The sequence below is a fragment of the Halichoerus grypus genome, chromosome X, assembly GCF_964656455.1.
Source record: "Halichoerus grypus chromosome X, mHalGry1.hap1.1, whole genome shotgun sequence".
Taxonomy (NCBI): domain Eukaryota; kingdom Metazoa; phylum Chordata; class Mammalia; order Carnivora; family Phocidae; genus Halichoerus; species Halichoerus grypus.
Genome location: NC_135727.1, coordinates 115,990,709 through 116,011,661, shown reverse-complemented (window position 1 = coordinate 116,011,661; position 20,953 = coordinate 115,990,709). Strand labels below are relative to the sequence as shown.

Below are 20,953 nucleotides of genomic sequence, written 5' to 3'. Positions count from 1 at the left end.
AACTAAAATCAGAATGACCTCAGATTTTTCCTCTGCAACAATAAAATGCCAGAAGACAATGAAGTAATGACTTACAGAGAGTTGAAAGGGAAAAGTTATGATCTAAGAATTGTATACCTTGTCCTAGTTTTTCATGTACAAAGGTCACAGGAAATTATTCTTAGATCAGCAAAATCTTATAAAATTTCACCATCCTGGTAGTATCTTTTTTCATAAATTGTTCAAAGGTATGTCCTAGACCATTGAAAGAGAATCAAAATAAGAACTTAAGAACACTGAGGTAGGGAAGAACTGGTGAAGTATACTGACATCAACTTAGTATCTAGAAACAAATGAATAAAATAATTAACCCCACTAAAGGAGAAAGGGTCAATAATGAAGAGTAAATAGTTGATATAAGTATATAAACAATATAAAACTTAGAAAGTTAAAGGTAAGATTTGTAATCTCAAGCTAAATTAATGTAGACTCAAATAAAAGAGGTAGTGGAAGAAGGGAGAAAAAGATTCTCAGTTCTCTCTGTCCTAAAAGGATTATTTAAAAACCACTATTTTTAGTAGTTAGCTAATAAATATAAATTTTGGAATGTTTTAAGAAACCATATGATAACCAAAAATTGTATTTCTTTATTACAGTCCAAATCACTAGAGAAGATAATAACTGGCAAAGACTGTAAAAACTACTTTATGAAAGCATCACATTCAACCCTAAGAACATAAGGTAGGTATAATCACCCCTACTTTACAGATGAGGAAACCAAGGCTCAGCAAAGTCAGTGAATGGCAAGAGTAGGACTCAAACCCAGGTCTTTCTAGCTCTACAATTCTTTCTTCAGTATTTCATAACCTCCTCAAACAAAAACAATCCATATGTCAGAAGAAAAAAAACCCACAAAGAAAGAATAAAAAACTTAAGATGATAGAAATCATTTCAAAAGAAATAATGTAAGAAATGTAAAGTTTAAAGTGTCTAATTTAAAGAAAGTGTCTTACTGGAATTTGATGCTATTACAGAATTACTGACATTTTTATGAGGGATGATGTTATGGTGGTTATGTGTTTTTAAAAGTCTTCATCTTTTAAGAAATATAAATGAAATATTTACATCTGAATATATGTATCTAGGATTAGCTTCAAAATAATCCACTGGAGCCAGGGTGGGGAAGAGAGAATGTGTGTGTGGGCATGAGGGGAGTACAGATAAAATAAGATTGGCCATGAGTTGACAATCTTGGAGGCTGGGTAATGGGAATATGGTAGTTCATTATACTATTCTCTCTATATTATTCTCTCTTACTATGGTAGTTCACTATACTATTCTCTCTATACTATTCTATACTATGTGTTTGAAATACTTGATAATAAAAACTTTAAGAGTGACAGGTTATATCTTTTAAAAGGTTAAAAAGCCCATACAATTATTTACTGCTTTAAAGAGAAACTCAAACAAAAGACGTAAGACTAGAAAAGCATAATGAAAAAGAAAGAGTTTGTAATATTGAGGCCAAAAATAAAATGTGAGGCAAAAACCTATAGCCAATTAAAAAGATCATCTGATTTGGACTAAAAATGTAATTAGCATTTAATACATATAGCAATAATAATTGCTATCATTTACTGAGCAATTACCACACACCAGGCAAGTGTTAAGTACTGTAGATCACCTTTGATGCTTCTAACAACTCTGTGAGGCATTATCACTAATTTACAAATGAGGAAATTAAGCCAAGATGGGTATGTCAATCTTTTTAAGCACTATATCCTAAGCCCCTAGCAAAATGCCTGGCACAAAGTAGGTGCTCAATAAATATTTGTCAAATAAATAAAAAAGTCTAATATTGTGCCTAAGGCTAGTAAACAGGGCCTAAATTCAAACCCAAGTCTGAATCTAACACCCCTGCTCTTAATCACATTTAAATCTTTTTAATAACGATATATCTTAGTAAGAGTAAAAATGTTTTTTTCCTTCTGTGTGTGTTTCACTATTTTTCAGATCTTCTACAATTAACATGTTATTTTTTCAAACAAGTCACTAAAAACATTAAATCATAGACTAACCACAAAACACAAAAGATGTTTTGGGGACTATAACATGAAATGAACAAACACAAAACAGGAGGGGAAACTTTAGCACACTAGTATCAGCTAGCATAATAAATGAAATAAGGACAAAGCATTTGAAGTAATTTACATTAGATTAGGTAGATATTGAATTTTATAATGCAAAAAGAATATGGGTCCTTTTCAAGTATCTATGAAAAATTATAAAGAGTATGTCTAAACCATAAAGTAAATCCAAAAGTCTTCAAAGCAGGAATTTTACAGATCATATTTTCTGATTATGATAAAGAAAGTGAATAAAGAAATAAAGCAGTCATTCAGAAATTAATATTCTTATAAAAAACTACTGGCTCAAGGAATTAATAACCACAGCCATCCCTTACGCAATGCTCATTTTGTTCAAAATACAGTGTTAGCCATGTTACATATATTCTCATTTAATCCCAATTAATCATTAATAAACCATGAGATGTGTTATTATGTATAGCAGAGAAGAAAAAACTGAGTAACTTTTCCAAGATCACAGAGCTATTAGGTTTGCAGATAAGATAACCGAACCGAAGTCTGAATCCAAAGCTCGTACTCCTACACAGAAATGCTGTTAGAATTCATGTATAGACATCTACCTTTGCTCATTTTTCTCTATAAAGTTTTTTAATCAAAAGTAGAGAACCTAGAGTCCTCCATAACACATGTTCTTAAAGTGTCCATTTGTTAACTCTACTATTCTAAGAGGGTAATGGTTCATTTTTCTAACATATTCATGTTCAGACATAATATTTAAAATCATAATCTCCTAAAAGCAATCCCTTTGAATATATTCACTCTCAATAGGGCATTTAAAGAAGGAAGAAACCGTAAAATTAGATAAAACAAAGTAGGGAATATAAGGTAAACATGATTTGCCGTAAATTTATTTCTAAAAAGCAGTGTGACTGTGGAAAAGTCACTATTTTTTGGTACTTATCTGCAATCTGTAAGAGTTAGATGGAACCTTGGCCAGCATGGATTTGAAAGTTTGCCATAGGACTGTGGGCAAGTCCTTAAGCCTCTCTTGAGTTGTGGTTTCTTCATGCATAAAATATGTGGTTATCTAAGAGCTCTTCCAGCTTGACAATGTTATAATCTTGTGACTTTAATCCTTAAACTTTAAGGATTAAAGTTATTAAAGATTTTCTAGGGTTTTCACCTGAGGAAATTACTGATTCTGTATTTAAAGCTGTTTTTATGTTATTTCTTTTTTTTTTTTTTAGGAGAGAGAGAGAGAGAGAGAGAGAGTGTGTGTGTGTGTGTGTGTGTGTGTGCGCGCGCGCGCCACCTGCGCGCGCTTGCGTGCACACCGACACACAAAGGGAGGGAGAGACAGAATCTTAAGCAGGCTCCACGCCTCAGGGCAGAGCCCGAGGATGCGAGGCTCCTTCTCACAACCCTGAGATCATGACCTGAGCAGAAATCAAGAGTTGGGCACTTAACTGACTGAGCCACCCAGGCGCCCCTTTATGTTATTTCTAAGTCTAATTCTTTCTTTCTTTTTTTTTTTTTAAAGATTTTATTTATTTATTTGACAGAGAGAGAGATAGCGAGAGCAGGAACACAAGCAGGGGGAGTGGGAGAGGGAGAAGCAGGCCTCCCGCCGAGCAGGGAGCCCGATGTGGGACTCGATCCCAGGACCCTGGGATCATGACCTGAGCCGAAGGCAGACGCCTAACGACTGAGCCACCCAGGCGCCCCTAATTCCTTCTTTCTTATCTGCATCCAAAATACAGTTTTATCTATATCCTTCAGCGGTGCCTTTGTACCCAACTGTAAACAAGGATAATGTCAAAGAATGATTGTATAAATACTGTCACCTGAAAGAGAAGTACTAAGAAAAAGAAAACATTATTTTCCTGTGAAGAGTAAGGAACCTAAAGCAATTTTATAATTTCCACAATCCAATTTTACTATTTTTTTAAGATTTTATTTTTAAGTAATTTCTACATCCAACACGGGGCTCAAACTTACAACCCCGAGATCAAGAGTTGCATGCTCCACTGACTGAGCCAGCCAGGTGCTCCCAATTTTACTATTCTTATTTCACTAGTGTTGAAAATTAAGTGTCAACTTGTTTTTTTAAGCTCCTCTATCTACTCCGAAACCTATTCCTGCCTTCCTAATACCTTAGTACTCTAATGGAGTTGGCAGTATTTTCCAAACCTGTCTGATGATCAGAATCACCTAAGATTCCTGGTAATGATACACTACCTGGCCTTATCCGAAAATGAATCAGAAGTTCCAGAAGCCCCATGGTATTTCATTTTTTAAACAGCTACTTTAGATGATTCCTGTGATTAGACAAGTCTGGGAAATCAGTGTAGAGAAAAGATCGTGGGCTTTGGAGTCTGACATATTAAGCTTCAAAACCTGACTATGCCCTTTTTTATAGGTGTGACTTTGGGCAAGTTACTTAACACGAGCTTCAGTTTTCTAATCCACAAGATTTGGATACTAGTTATGTTGGAGGTTGTGGTAAAGTTCATTGTGTCTTGGGTGTTCAGTGTTAGCTTCTCTTTCTTCCTGCTCGCCTTGCCAGAGGAAATGACAAATAACAAATATTTGAGGGGATTCTGATGAGTCTCTTATCCTAATGGGTACACTTCCATTTTGAGGGCTAAAAATTTGAGTACTAGATAACTCTTTAATGCATTACTTGGGTTGGCTAATTTAAGAGTCTAAGGAACAAGTCTAATGATTTCTTCTGGTTTCCAGAGGCTTACCGAAGCCCTCCTACCTAAAACAGATACACCATGATGATGGGCTTCAAAGCTCAAGCTTTTGTTATGTGACTATGGCAAAATGACCTGAATCTCTGTTTCCTCACTGATAAAACAAGTGGTGCTTGAAAGTCTGCTGAACTGAACCCAATATATGTTACTGATAATGTAATGGTTAACAATCACTTAAAATTATATAGTCTTATAAAGACACTTATGAACAAAAAGAAGACAGCAATAATAGCCTGCAAGTAGTAAACTGAGACAGAATGGGATTTGCTCAAATACACAATAAATCAGAGCTTAACATCCAAGCAAAATTCCTATTTGTGTAGTATCAACTGTATCTTAACACAAAGTGTTTTAGACAAGTTTGGAGTTGAATTTACTTAGAAAAAAACAATCCAAACTACTCGCTCATTAAAAAAATATGTGTATACATATTTAAAAATTACCAAAGGTATAAACACAACCTGGCAGCAAGGTTTATTTCTGAAAAAATAATCAAAGATAAAAGTTCCTAATTATAGCTCCATGTTAATTCTAGCTGTACATGTATTAAGCATAAACACTATTAATAAGTGCATTTTACTAAAAATTGTTGGCATTGTTCAGATAAACTATAAAATAACTAAAAGAAGCTTAAGAAATTTTTAAAAAACTAAAAATCTGGGAATGTTCATTCAAGACAGGAGGTTACCCTCAATTCTTAAATATAAACGATAAGAAAAAAAAACCAAACCTTGAATCTTATTTAAAGTAATTTAAAGAACCATAGCTTTTCTCTCAATTTATTCAAATTATTCTTTAATGCAACTAATTTTTAAATTTAATTCCTGCCCTTTGCTTGTTATGTTAATTTCCAAAAATATAATATTTTTACTATTTTGAATGAGATTTTTTTCCATTACCATTTTTTAAAGATATTATTTATTTATTTGACAGAGAGAGAGAGAGAGAGAGAGAGAGAGAGAGAGAGAGCATGAGCAGGAGGAAGGGCAGAGGGAGAAGCAGACTCCCCGCTGAGCAGGGATCCTGATGCAATGCTCGATCCTGGGACTCTGGGATCATGACCCAAGCCGAAGGCAGACACTTAACCAACTGAGCCACCCAGGTACCCCTACCCTTTTTAACTAGGAAAGCTATTCATTGATTTCTGAATATGTATTTTGTATAATACCACCTTATGAGACTATCATTAGTTTTTAAAGAACCTTTTTAGTGGCTTCCTTAGATTATCTAAGTAGAGGGGCGCCTGGGTGGCTCAGTCGTTAAGCGTCTGCCTTCGGCTCGGGTCATGGTCCCAGGGTCCTGGGATCGAGCCCCGCATCGGGCTCCCTGCTCAGCGGGAAGCCTGCTTCTCCCTCTCCCACTCCCCCTGCTTGTGTTCCCTCTCTTGCTGTGTCTCTCTCTGTCAAATAAAATCTTAAAAAAAAAAAAAGATTATCCAAGTAGATAATTATATCATCTATGAATAGTAATTTTTTACTATTCTTTTGAATACTCTGATTTTCTTGTCTAATTGCATTAGCAAACTCTTTCTAGAGTATAAAATAGAGGTGAAAACAGCAGGCATAGTTTTAATGAGATTGACTTAAAATATGTACCCATCAGGCATGATGCTGGCTATTGGTCTGAGACTGTTTTTTAATAACATTAAAGACACACCCTTTTATTCCTATTTTACTAAGTTTTTAATTGAAATAGACATTGAATTTTATCTAGTGCTGACTTTTTTTTAACTTTTAAATTAATGATTAGATTCACAGGAAGTTGGAAAAATAAAAGAGTGGTCCCATATACCTTTAACCCAGTGGTTACATCTTACATAACTTCCTGTCAAAACCAGGAAATTTATACCAGTACAAAGCCCAGACCTTATTCAGATTTCACTAGTTTTACAGGTTCTTGTGTGTGTTCTAAGCAACTTATCACATTGTAGGTTCCTGTATCTACCACCACTATAAAGATACTGAACAGTTAGTTTATCAACACCAGGATCTTGTGTGCTGACCCCTTTATAACCACACCCACCTCCCTCCTGCCCCTTTCTAACCCTTGCAACTACTGATCTTGTCTCCATTTCTACAATTTTGTCATTTCAAGAATGTTATGTTAATGGAATCATACAGTATTTAAAGTTATTCACGGAATATAAATTCATCCTTGAGAGTCATCCAAATTGCTCCATGTATCAATAAGCCATTCCTTTTAGTTGCTGAGTAGCATTCTAGTGTGGAGGTATCACAGCTTGTTTAACCATTCACCCACTGAATGACATTTGGTTTCTAAGTTTTGGATATTACAAATAGAACTGCTATGAAAATTTGTGTACAGACTTCTGTGTGGACATTCGTTTTCATTTCTCTGGGATCAATGTCCAGGAGTATGACTGTTGGGTCATACAATAAGTTGATGTTTAGTTTTTAAAGAAACAGCCAAACTATTTTCCAGAAAGGCTTTATCATTTTACACTTCCACTAGCAATGCATGAGAGATCCAGTTTGTCCACATCCTCAGCAAAATTCAATATTGCCACTATTTTTTATTTTGGCTGTTCTAATAGGTGTGTACTGATAGCTCATCATGATTTTAATTTCCCTGATAGCTAGCCATGTTGACATCTTTTCATATGCTTATTGACTATCCATATATCCTCTTCAGTGAAATGCTGTTCGTCTCTTTTGTCAGATTTCTAAATGGATTGTTGAGCTTAAGTTACTGTTAAGTTTAGAGAGTTCTTTATATATTTTAGATACAAGCCCTCTCAGATACAAGTTTGCAAATATTTCTACCCAATCTGTAACTCGTCTTTTCATTGCCTTAACAGGGTTGTTTTCATAGAGCAAATGTTTTGAATTTTAATAAAGTCTAATTTTTTTCCTTTTATGGATTGTTTGGTGTCTGGTCTAAGAATTCATTTAGCCCAAAGTCCTGAAAAGTTTCTTCTAGGTCTAAATTCTAAAAGTTTTATATTTTACATTTAAATCCATGCTACATTTTTTTCTGTTTGCGTTTTTTCTTTTTTGTGTCTTTTTATCAGACTTTTTTTTTCTATTTTCTATTTTAAATCCAGTATAGTTAATATGGTGTTATATTAGTTTCAGGTGTACAATACAGTGATTCAACAATTCTATACATTACTCATTGGTCATCAAGGTAAGTATACTCTTAATTCCCCCATGATACATTTTGAATTAGTTTTGTATAAGGTGTGATGTTGAGGTGCACTATAATTAATGATTATAGTTATATAGTTATATATATATTATATAGTTATATATATATATTATATAGTTATATATATATAATGATTATAGTAAAATAGTTTCACCCATGGATGTGTAACTGCTCCAAGCACCACTGTTGAAAAGGCCATCTATCCTTTTTCCATTGAACTGCTTTTGCATCTTTGATAAAAATCAACTGGCTGTACTTGTATGGGTCTATTTCTGCATTCTATATTGAACTCACGACCTGAGCTGAGATCAAGACCTGAGCTGAGATCAAGAGTCGGACACCCAACCTGACTAAGCTACCCAGGTGCCCCTGTGTTTATCCTTTTACCAATACCACAGAATTTTGATTGCTGAAGTGTCAATTTTGATCACTGAAGCTTAAAATTGGGTTGATCCTTCCACTTTATTTTTATCTTGCATTAGATATTTTAGTTCCTTTACCTTTTGAATTTCCAGGACTAGGCTGAATAGCAGTGGTGAGAATGGACATCCTTGTCTTTTACTTGATATTAAAGGAAAAGCATTCAGTCTTTCACCATTAAGTATGATGTTATCTGTGGGTTTTTTCTGTGTATTCTTTATCAAACTAAGTTCCCTTTTATTCTTAGTTTGATGAGTTATTATGAATGTTTAATTCAGTTTAATGCATTTTCTGCACTGTTAACATGATGTGATTTTTCTTCCTTTTTAATATGGTGGGCTATACTGAATGATTTTTGAATATCGAACCAGTTTTACATCCTTGGAATAAAATCCATTTGATCACAGTGTATAGCTCTTTTCATATATTGCTTGATTTCTTTTGCTAATATTTTGTTGAGAATACTATGTTTATGTTCTTGAGGGATACTGGTCTATAGCTTTCTTTTCTGTACTGTCTTTAGGTCTTGGTTTCAGGGTAATACTGGCCTCATAAAGTGAGTTATGAAGTGTTTCCTCTTCTATTTTCTGGAAAAGACTATATAATTCATATTATTCCTTTATTCTTGATATTCTAGATCGTTCTTTTAAAAGCACTCAGTCGTTAAGTGTCTGCCTTCAGCTCAGGTCATGATTCCAGGGTCCTGGGATCGAGCCCCACATTGGGCTCCCTGCTCAGCAGGAAGCCTGCTTCTCCCTCTCCCACTCCCCCTGCTTGTGTTCCCTCTCTCGCTGTGTCTCTCTCTGTCAAATAAATAAATAATATCTTTAAAAAAAATAAAGTAAAATTTCCTTCCTGCTTGAAACTACCTGTAGTAGTTCTTTCAGGGTCTGCTATAGACAAATTCTCTTAGCTTTCCTTCATCTGAGACTGTTTTGAGTGCACCTTCATTCCAGAAGGATATTTTCACTGGGTATAGAATTCTGGGTTGACAGTTCTTTTCTTTCAGCATTTGAAAACTGGTGCCATTTTCTTCTGGCTTCCATGGTTTCTAATGTGGTATGTGCTGTCATTTGAATGTTCCCTTATATGTAATAGTTCATTTCTCATTAGCTGCTTTCAAGATTCTTTGCTTTACTTTTAGTTTGATTACAAATTTTTAAAAATTGTGGTAAAATACACACAACATAAAATTTACCATCTTAAACACTTTTTAGTGTATAGTTCAGTGTGTTAAATATATTTATACTGTTGTGCAACCAATCTCCAAAACATTTTCATCTTGCAAAATTGAAACTCCATACCCATTAAACAAGTTCTCATTTCCAAAGGTTTGATTTTGATGTGTCTGGGCATGGATTACTTTGGGTTTATCTTGTTTGGGGTTCAGTCAGTTTCATGAATCTGTAGATTTTGTCTTTTGCCAAACTGAGCAAGTTTAGGCCATTATTTCTTCAGGTCCACCCTTTTTCTTCACTTTCTGGGACTATGGTGACATGGATGTTAAATCTCTTGTTAATATTCCCCAGGCTCCTAGGCTTTTTTTTTTGGTCAGTTTTTTTCCTCTGTTGTTCCAATTAGGTAACTGGATCAATTTCAAAATTACTCTTTCCCGTTACCCCCACTCTTCTATTAAGCCCATATAGTAAGTTTATTTTAGTTACTGTATCTTTCAGTTCTAAAGTTTCCATATTCTACTTTATATCTTTTGAGACAATTTTTTTTTCATTTGTTTCGAATGTGTTTGTGATTGCTCATGGAAGCATTTTTATGATGGCTGCTTTAAAATCCTTGTCAGATAATTCTAACACCTGAAGCATCTTGGTGTTGGTAGCTGTTGACTTTTTTCTCATTCATGTTGTCATTTTCTTGGTTCCTAGTACAGTGACCTTCAATTGTATAATGGACATTTTGGAGAGAAGACTGAATCCCATTTAATCATTTTTCAGCTGGCAGTCTACTAGGTGAGAATTAGTGTAAGGGCAGGGTGAATGTGTATGTTCAGCTTCCTGCTGGGCCCCACTGACACCACCCTGGCTAAAGTGGTGCAGTGACTCTTGCTTTTTTGAATAGGAGTGGGATGGAAGTTAGTTCCATTCCTGGTACCAGTGAAAGTGGGGAACCAACCTGCACCATCGCATTGCCTCTGAGTAGCGGTACAAGCTCATCTACCTAATGGATCACACTGCCAATAGGGAGAAAGAAAGCAGGGGGCTGACTTGCACTGCTTTGTTGCTGTAAGGTAGAGTGGAAAGTTCAGCTTCCTTAAGGGCCCAACTAACAGGGGAGGGAAGAAGGGGAAGTGGAGTGCCAACCAGCCCTGCCATCCACCATTTTGTTCTGTCTTGTAGATGCCAGATGAGGGGCAGGGAGGCTCAGCTGCCCACTGGGCCCCAATGACATCAGGAAAGAAGGGAAGCAGAATTGACTAGTCCACCTCCAACCATCTTATTCTGCCTTGTTGATTTTAGGTGAAGGTATAAGCTCAGCTCCTCACTGACACAGGGCAAGGGGAGGCTTAGTGGGGACTACCCCAGCCTCACACCACCTTGTTAAGTTTCACTGCTTCCAGATTGGGATGGAGGCTCAACTGGCTCCTGGACCCCACTGACACTACCTTAGTGAGAGCATCACCTCCTTCTGCAGGTGGTGGCACGGGGGGGGGGGGGGGGGCGCGGGGCAGTGAGGGAAGATCAGATCCTGCTCACCCTGCCAAAACCACCCAGCAGGGGGAATCAAAGTGCTATCTGCTTTTGCTAGGCAGGGAATGGGGAGATCAGGTCCTTGATCTGCACAGCCAACATCACTGAGTGGAGGAATTCAAGCACTGCCACTTGCTTCTTTGGTGTAGGGTGGGATTTTTCTGGGGTGTTTGGCTACAGTAGGGTGAGTACTGTCAAAAAGATTTACTATTGTTAGGCTACCCTTTCCTCATTCACTTGGCTAAAGAGAACAGGCTTTTCTTGGAGTCCCTTTTGTCTGTGTCTATTGGTGGTTCAGGTTGGAGGCTTTTACAGGACCTGTCCAAGATATATGGGAGGCAATAAAAAAAACCCAAGGAACTCACTATTTGTGTCATTCTTTGAGTCCCAAAGTCTGTAGGCAGTCTCCCTTCTTGTTTCCACCTTTCAGAGTGTTCCTGTACTTGTTTGATGTGTTATGTCTAAGGTGTTTTAGTTGTAAAAGAGGACCTAGGAGGAATAGGGCTTCTCCAACTTGGCAGAACCAGAAGTCTCCTCCAAGTGATTAATTTTTATGTTGAAAAAAACATTTCTTTGTTTTGTGTATGTGTGTTTTAAAAGGAACTTTATTGGGTGTCAGGGGTAATAATATTTACTTTCTAATATTCCACATTATGCTTAAAAGTACACTATGGAAAACTGCTATAACATTATAGATCATAATTTTCTTCTAAAGTTCCAATTATATTTGTTTGGAACATTCCTGGCTAATTCAGCTTGCTTCAGGTTATTTAACTGCCTGTCCACCTCAGTACTTTTAAACTGTAACATTCCAAAGGAAATAATCCTATTTCATTCATCATCACCTAGTAATATACTTCACACTCAGAAGAGCCAGGGGGAAAAGTTCACTTTAAAACTCATTTACAGGGGTGCCTGGGTGGCTCAGTCGGTTAAGCGTCTGCCTTCAGCTCAGGTCATGATCCCAGGGTCTTGGGATGGAGCCCCGTGTCAGGCTCCCTGCTCAGCAGAGAGCCTGCTTCTCCCTCTCCCTCTCCTCCTCCCCCCTCCCTGTGCTCTCTCTTTCTTGCACTCTCTCTCATGTTCTCTCTCTCACTCTCCCTTAAATAAATAAATAAAATCTTAAAAAAAAACCCCACATTTATGAGCTCTTTTTAATAATCCAAAGGAAATCCTTTAAAAAAAAAAAAAAGCAAGCAGGCTCCACACTCAGTGTGGGGCCTGAACTCATGACCTTGAGATCAAGAGTCACATGTTCCACCGACTGAGCCAGCCATGTGCCCCAGGAAATCTTATTTTTAATTTGTCTGTGACATTTCTCTCTTTAAGTAACCCCCCTTACTGCTTATACCAATAGCCAGCAGGAACTTGAAGGAAAGGAGGCAAACAGGCTTTGTTTTGCATTTTCCTACTTCTTTAAATGAAACACCTGTATATCTCAGTTAATCTAAATGAGTATTTAATTTTTGAGTCTAGACATGTGGTTTTGATTGACCTTCAATTATTTCCTGTACTCTTGCTTTAAATAAGAAACTACAGAATAGTATAACAACACTGAGGAGACTGTAATGAAAAATATCACTGCTTCAATTTTTGCTTTCTTGCTATAATTTTCTATAATTAACATTAACTCTTTGTTGTATTCCTCTAGAAACTCTGCTCTGGCTGGGAAAAGGGGTGGTCCAGGTAATGAGGTAACATAAGGTATCTCCATAGAACATAGGACTCTATTGACCCAGTTGGAAAAATCAGTGTTCTAGGAAAAGCTTTGAATTTATCACATATAAAAATGAAAAAAAAATCTTTTGAAAGCACAGATTGAAACTAAGTTTTCTGAAGAACTATGTACAGACAGTCCCTGACTTATGATGGTTTGACTTATAATTTTTCGACTTGACAATGGTGCAGAAATGATTATTTAATTTCATTCAGTAGAAACCACGCTTTGAATTTTTATCTTTTCCTGGGCTAGCAATATGTGGTAAGACACTCTCTCATGATGCTGGGCAGTGGCAAGGAATGGCAGCTCCCAATCAGCCATGTGATCACAAGGATAAACAACCAATACACTTAAAGCCATTCTGTTTTTCACTTTCAGTACAGTATTCAATAAATTATATGAGATAACCAATACTTTGTTATAAAATAGACTTTGTGTTAGATGATTTTGCCCAACTCTAGGCTAATATAAGTGCTGAGCATGTTAAAGGTAAGCTAGGCTAAGCTGTGACATTAATATGATAGGTGTATTAAATGCATTTCCAACTTATGATGGAACATAATCCTATTTAAGTCAAGGAAGATCTGTATACAATATAACATAGACAAGGATCTTCTATTAACAGCATTAATGCAAAAACCCCACTTAAGTCTCCAAATCAGTAAAAAATAAGCACAAGAGGGGCGCCTGGGTGGCTCAGTTGGTTAAGCAACTGCCTTCGGCTCAGGTCATGATCCTGGAGTCCCTGGATCGAGTCCCACATCGGGCTCCCTGCTCGGCAAGGAGTCTGCTTCTCCCTCTAACCCTCCCCCCTCTCATGTACTCTTTCTCTCTCTCATTCTCGTTCTCTCAAATAAATAAATAAATCTTAAAAAAAAAAAAATTAAAAAAAAAAAATAAGCACAAGAATTAATTACGTATACAAGTAGACAATAAGCACACGAAAAGATCCTTAACATCCTTAGTTATAAGGGAAATGCAAATCAAAACCACAATGAGATACCACTTCTTACACACTACAAAGGCTATAATGAAAAAGACAATAACAAGTGTTGATGAGGATATGGAGAAACTGGAACCCTCATACACTGCTGGTGGGAATGTAAAATGGTTTAAGCAAGTTGGAAAACAATCTGTCGGTAATTCAAAATATTAAACATAGACTTACCATATAACACAGCAATTCCACGCCTAGGTGTATACCCAAGAAAATCAAAAACATATGTTCACATAAAAACTTGATACAAAATGTTCATAGCAGCATTATTCACCATAGCAAAAAAGTGGAAACAACCCCAATGTCCATGAACTGACAAATGGATAAACAAAATGTGGTATATCCATACAGAATATTACCCAGCCATCAAAATGAAGCATTGATACATGCTATAACATGGATGAACTTTGAAAACGTTAAATGAATGATGTCAGACACAAAGGTCACATATGATATGATTCCATTAATATGAAATGTCCAGAATAGGCAAATATAGAAAGTAGATTATTGGTTGCCAGGGGCTGGGGGAAAGAAGGAAAAGGGACTGACTGCTAATGAGTATGGGGTTTATTTTGGGGGTGATGAAATGTTCTGGAATTAGATAGTGGTGATGGTTGCAGAACCTTGTGAATATACTAAAACCCACTGAACTGTATACTTTATAAGAGCGAATTTTGTGGTATGTAAGTCGTATCTCAATTTTTAAAAAAAGATTAATTAGGGCTATTTAACCTAACAGGTGGTAAAAAAAAAAAAAGGAAAAAAACCCCACCAAGGATCATGTAAACTTTCTTTAAATTTCCTTTTCTTATACTATAGCAAGATAAATGGTAACTTTTTCAGGTTGAGTAAGATCCTGTTTTCTGACACTTTGAGGGAGTGTCAAATAGATTTTTCTGAAGAGATGCAAATATAAAGAGGTAATGATTTAATTAGCAGCAATTCAAAAACAGAGCACAGTTACCCAAGCACACACCTAGGGACTTCTATATAAAGAGCTGTTAACTAATATCTGGACATCACCCCCCCCTTTTCCAAATACTGTAGTTTTTGTTTCAAATATTCATTTGTAAGACAGCTGTTTAGAAATCCCAAAACATTTTCTCATACAATGTCACAAATGCTGTTTTTCAGGCTAGCTCACAAAAGCCTATTTAACCCACAATGTATTTGGAGAGTTGAGTCAATTTCACTTTTCTAACTCTACCTATACATTCCCATAAAAATATATTCTCATACAAACCACTGAGAACCTTTTTCCCCTGTAGATTTCATCTACAATGAGTCACCCACATGCTGTTCTCAACTCAAGCATGGCAGTCTAGCGGAAAGTCAATGGAATTTGCAATCTGAGACTTGGGTTTGAATCCTGCCTCCTCTACTAACTAGTGGTGCAACCATGAACAACTTACTTAACCTTTCTAGGCTTCAGTTTCCTCATCTGTAAGCTGAGAAGAATTATGTCTACCTCATTCAAGTTGATATAGAGAGTATCTAGTCAGAGAGGGCATTCAGTAAACGTTAATCTACAAGATGTATCAATCCACTTTTCCAGTATTAATTAGCACAGTATAATTAACAAAATGCAACATTTTTTGATAGCTAATTTCCCCAGTGCTTGGTGTTATCACTTGAATGAGAAATGTCACTGTAAAACTAGCAAAACTATAGAAAGTGCAGAATGGTGATTTGAAGGGCACATACCATGTAGTAGGGTTTATAAAAATCTTCAGGGTAGGTGAGGAACAAGACAAAGCTGATTAATTTGAAAAAGCATAGCGAGTATTTTTTCATTTAGAAAAAGCTTTAGCCTATTAATTTCAAAATACAAATAATAGAAGGCAGAGCTGAAAAACACTGGTATAGAAAAAAAAGTCCAATTTGTACTAATCCTATAATCTTTAGAACTGTGCTGTTCAATGCGGTAGCCAATAGGCACAGGTGACTATTTAAATTTAAAATAATTAAAATTAAATTTAAAATTCAATTCCTCAGCCATACTAGTCACATTTCAAGTGCTCCATAGCCACATGTAGCTAGTGGCTACTGAATGAAGCCAATCTAGAAGTTATGGTTTTTTGTTTTTTTTTAAGTGAATCTTTCCTGTTATTTTGTATTGTTTTCAGGCTCCTAAATGTAAAAAACTGAAATAGCATTCTGGGTAACTGAGGTTTTTAGTATAGGTTCTACAAGATTTCTGGAGAGAAGTTTTCTCCCAAAACACTGTATGTGAGATGCACCTCAATCTATTATGTCAAAATTATCTTTTGCTTCAGGCTATCATTTGACATCTGCTTCTAACACATATCAAATGACTGAATCAAGTTTCCTATAACAAGCTTTGTGGACCACAGGATTAGAGGCAAGGTCACAGAAATCTAGATGACCAGGTCAAGTTTGAAGATGAGATCATTATTATACAGAAGATTATAAAAATCAATTTACATGGTAGATTAAACATAACTAGTTTTTAAGGTATGTAAGATACCATGGGTATATTAGTTAAGGTCAGGAAATCTGATTTAAGTTATGCTACTGCTGTAATTCTATTTATATTAATAGAGGAAAAGAATGACAGGAGGTATAAAAGAGCTTTTGGATTTACACACAAATATAGTGTAGCTAATAGTCAGGAAACTAGCACTATTTCATGGGGGAAAAAAATCCCACCAAAAAACTCCAAAAGACAATGTGTAGACCTGACTCCAGGTGGGGCAGTAGGCTAGCTTTCTGTCTTGTAGCCACCTGTTCTCCAGATTTTTCACATTCCTTTCTAGTTGACACCTTCCAGAAAGGAAGGTAAATATGCTAAGTAGGTAATGCCAGTTATTGAGCCATTTGGTCACTGTTATGTTGAAGCATAAAAAACTGCTTATTAGTAGGTAATATGTCCAAATACCCCTGACCCCAGAGGTATGTGTATACGATGGGCAGAGATCACAAAAAGGGTGAGGATGCTATTTTGCATTATTTGGTAAGCTGCAAATGTAAACTTTTTTTAAGATGGAGTAACAAGGTTCCCAAGTTAAAAATGACTGCATCAAAGTATCACTAACCCTAGCTGTTTTCTAGTAACTGCAAGTTAGAAGCAATTAATTTAAAAAGGAGAACAGGAGAGATAGATTGATGGCAGCATAAAGTTGCCAAATGTTAAAAAGAGAGTTTGTAAGAATTATGAATTTGAGATGTAAGTTAAAGAGCAAGTCAATGCAGGGTCCACTTAATAGGGGCAATTAGCTTGATATTAAGGTAGAATATGACCACTAATTTTCAGAATATGGGATAAAAAAGTTTGTTATCTTAAACTTTCATTTAAATTATACTTAAATGTTTAGTCCATTATAAGATGGAAAATCATACAATTTAAAAGATTTCAATTCAAAATGAAACAAAAACTCCTGATAAAGAAAAAAGCTTTGATACAGTCAATTAAGCATAACAGCTCAATTGCAGGCAATACTGGATCATGTTACTATAGTTATCAGACTGTTCAAACTGTTCTGCAAAGCACTTGTGTCCTTTGAGACTTCAATAGAAGGTTCATGAAAAAAGGGTTCTGACATCAAGTCTCAAATGCTGTGGGCTATATCCTTTTTGCCGATTCATCATGTACAATATCTTCTTAAAAGTTCTAAGAAGTTATGAGGTAAAGACATTGGTCAAATACTGTTTAACTCTATAATTCCCAAATTTATTCGATTATGTCACGCTCCTTTGTTTTGTTTGTTTTTGCACAGCAGAGATTGTTGTTGGGGCATAGATACACCTTTAACATTTCCAGAGATTTCTCAGTTAAAAATACTGTATATCCTATTTCAAATTCTTTAAGTACAAATACCCATAAAAGACCAAATCCAAAGGATTCTATTTCTAGATAGGAAAACCCAGTTACTCGTGGCATATTCAAATAACCAAAACAAATGTGTTTAGAGTAATGGGGAGGGAGGTGTGCCATACTAAGTTCTGTCCCTAAAAGTGAAATTAATAGAACTGATCCTAAAATATAAAAAGGTGTGCACATTTTGTTTTGGTATGTTTTAGAAAGTAAGTTAAAGTTCTACTTATTAACACTATATATTGACTTTATCCATTTCTTCAAGGACATACTTCCTTCAAGAAGTTGACATCCAGGATATACCAGGTTTCATCAATCATAAGACACTATCATGTGTAAAATACACTATCTTATATATCACTAAGAGGAAAAAAAACACTGCTAAACAATCACATGCCATGGATTGTGAGATGCCTTCCAAACTGACCAATGTTGAAATGTGAACACAACTTTCCTTTCTTCCTTCTTCCACACATATTCTTCAAATGTTCTTTATCTGTTTTCCCCCTTTAAAGATGATATTGAAGAGGGGAATAATACAAAAAGGGACAAGATTCAAGAGATCTGCATTCACCTTACCCTTACAATTATATTCAGATATAATAATGGCTCTGTTTAAACAGATCAAACAAATAATTTTTAATTGTTCTGCTTGATTCTGAAAAAATTACTCCAGAGGAAAAACACAGAACTTCCTCAGACAATTCTGTTAGAGGACTCATTATATTATTTATTAAACACTGAAACCATGCAGTGAACCACATACTTTACATATAGTATCATTTCACTTAATTCTCACCACAACCCTACGAGGTAGATATTATTTCATCCTTATTTTACAGATTAGAATGTTGAAGCATAGAGACACTAAACAACTTGCATAAGATTACTAAGTTATTAAGTGGCAGAGCCAGGACTCAAACCCAGGTCTTTATGGCTCCAAAGCTTATGTTCTTTAACACTTGCCATACATCAGAATTATCTCAAAAAGTACCTTCTAAATTTTAAGGAGATAAGTAAAACTGGAATATTTAATTGCTAGTAACTAATGTGTTTGCTTAAAATAGGCCAAGTGTATAAAATAATAGTTATGTCTTATATAGATACATTTTATCCTGAATCTGCTTCAGAAAATGCATATATTTGTGTTTTTTTAACTCTACACATTTTACAACAATTATTTACGGCTGTTTTACCTTTGTTTTTATGTTACTTGGTATTAAATTGATAAACTGGAATATATGAGATCTGCTAATTGTTCCAGATTAATGATATAGGAAACTATATCAAATCTGAAGTGGGGTAGTGGAAGACATTTAATGCCAAGTATAAAAATGCAGTTGGTTGTTTTTATTTTCTATTATGTGAATTGGGGAATTGCATGTATAATATATAGATTTGCACAATTACATTCCAATGCTTTAAAACTTGTTATCCACCAAAACACATAAACAACCGAGCTCTATCACACTCATGCATTATCAAGAGACCACCAAGATGTCACTGTTGTACACTGTAATCTGAACCACTGGGTCTAAAGCATCCAGTCTGCACTGGGAAACTGGTGCCCTTGACATCACCGAACATTCACAGCCCGGTATATCACATGTCCCTGAGTATGGGACTCTAGAGCAAATCTTGTCAATGATCACAATGGTATGAATGTTGTAGTGTGTGATAAATTTTTAAAATATCTTTACAATAATTCTGCAATTCAGACTTCTGATAAATGATCTGCTATATTTTTGATCTATAATTTACTGATTATCACATCCTTGGTCAAGAGTGCACATCCCAATTATGCCACTCTCCTTAAATAAAAATAGAATATACTCATTGTGATTTCCAGAAACATACTAAAGAAAAGGCAAGTCTGCCTATACTTGTTTCTTTAAGTTTACCCCTTTATTTTAAAATTTAAATGTACCAAAGAATTTCACATTTTGGACCAACCCAATTAGTACAGGGAGAGCTGCCAAAATAAAGCAAACTTTCCTGAATTTTAGTTTAACAAAAACTGACATCTTATATCATAATCACTGAAAACAATGAAGTGTTCAGTAATGTGTCACAGTTACTATTGACAGTTGACATGTAACAATACCTGTCCTCTCCTCAGATCTTCACTTGGGGGAAAGAAAAAAACCTGAAAGGTGGTAGAAATGAAACAGGAAAAGGAAGAAACTTAATAAAACATTTTTTCAAAATCAATGATCATACTTTAATAGAATGTTTTTCCCTACAGATAAAAATAAGAAACCTAATATCAATATAGTAGAAATAGTACAGAATCCAATACAATCTTTGAAAATAAAAATGGATGCATATCCACTGAAGATGGTTTCCAACACAAGGGTCTCATTTTTTATAAAGAAAATATATAGTTAATATTTTTAATGCATTATGGGTACTTGCTATTTAAAAGAATTCAAGGTGGCTATTTTTATACAGCACATTTCTATAAATTAAAAATAATCTTAATTTTAAGGTTAAATTAATTTAAATTGTTCTTATTTACATTTACTATCATTTATCCTTTACTGAAAACTGAGAAAAAAGTGTCATTTTAGGTCAGGCTTATGATCCAGTAAATGTTATCCCTGACAGCAGTGGCAAGAAATTTACAGAATAGTCACAATTCCTTGATAACTGTCTCCTAAACAGTCAGATACTCAAAAACATATTAGCATCTTTAAATAACTCATTAAAGAGTTGTGAATTCACCTGGACTATTTAGGACGCTATTTTGTTTTTAATTTTGTACTAACCTTGACTGCTTACATAGTACTTCCTTTATTATCCAAATTTGCTTCTTTAAACATTTGGCCTAGTTCTAGCCTATCATGTTCTGACCCATGTTTGAGTTAACCACAAGGGTTTTTTTGTTTTGAGCACCATGAGACCCATGTGAGGTCTTAAAGCAGGAAGGCTATGTAAAGGAATGAAGAAACTGCCTGTACTTTTGGTGAGGTACTCAGGTCTTTTAAGATTGCTCATATTTCAATGTAAGATTAAAATGATAAGAACAGAAATAACATTGATAATCACCCTATTCCTGACCATCATAATTCATTCAGTGGACGTCTATTGGGTCCATAATATATATGTGCCAGGCACTGTGTTAAGTGCTGAGAATACAGAGAAAAAAAAGGCTCTGCTTTCAAGATTTCACAATCTACTAGGAATGAGACCACAAATGTAAATTCCTATAGAGACCAATTCTGAAACCTTTTAGCCTGGAGAGAAAAAATTTGATGTATTTACTCAAGTAAATGTCTTTCAAAAA

General features: G+C 35.3%; 1 protein-coding gene across 14 annotated transcripts in view; it reads right to left on the bottom strand.

Moving 5' to 3' along the window:
• Positions 1-20,953, bottom strand: part of RPS6KA3 (ribosomal protein S6 kinase A3) — a 110,733-nt gene that overhangs the window by 86,777 nt on the left and 3,003 nt on the right. For 8 of the 14 annotated variants that reach the window (XM_078064477.1, XM_078064475.1, XM_078064478.1 and 5 more), the window contains one exon: positions 19,772-19,813. The exons of 4 other annotated variants lie outside the window; for them this stretch is intronic. In XM_078064477.1, coding sequence (XP_077920603.1) covers positions 19,772-19,813 — 42 coding nt within the window. Of the gene's footprint in view, positions 1-117; positions 230-18,094; positions 18,116-19,771; positions 19,814-20,953 lie in introns of those variants that run through there. 2 more of the 14 variants (XM_078064489.1, XM_078064483.1) reach the window with 2 other exon arrangements.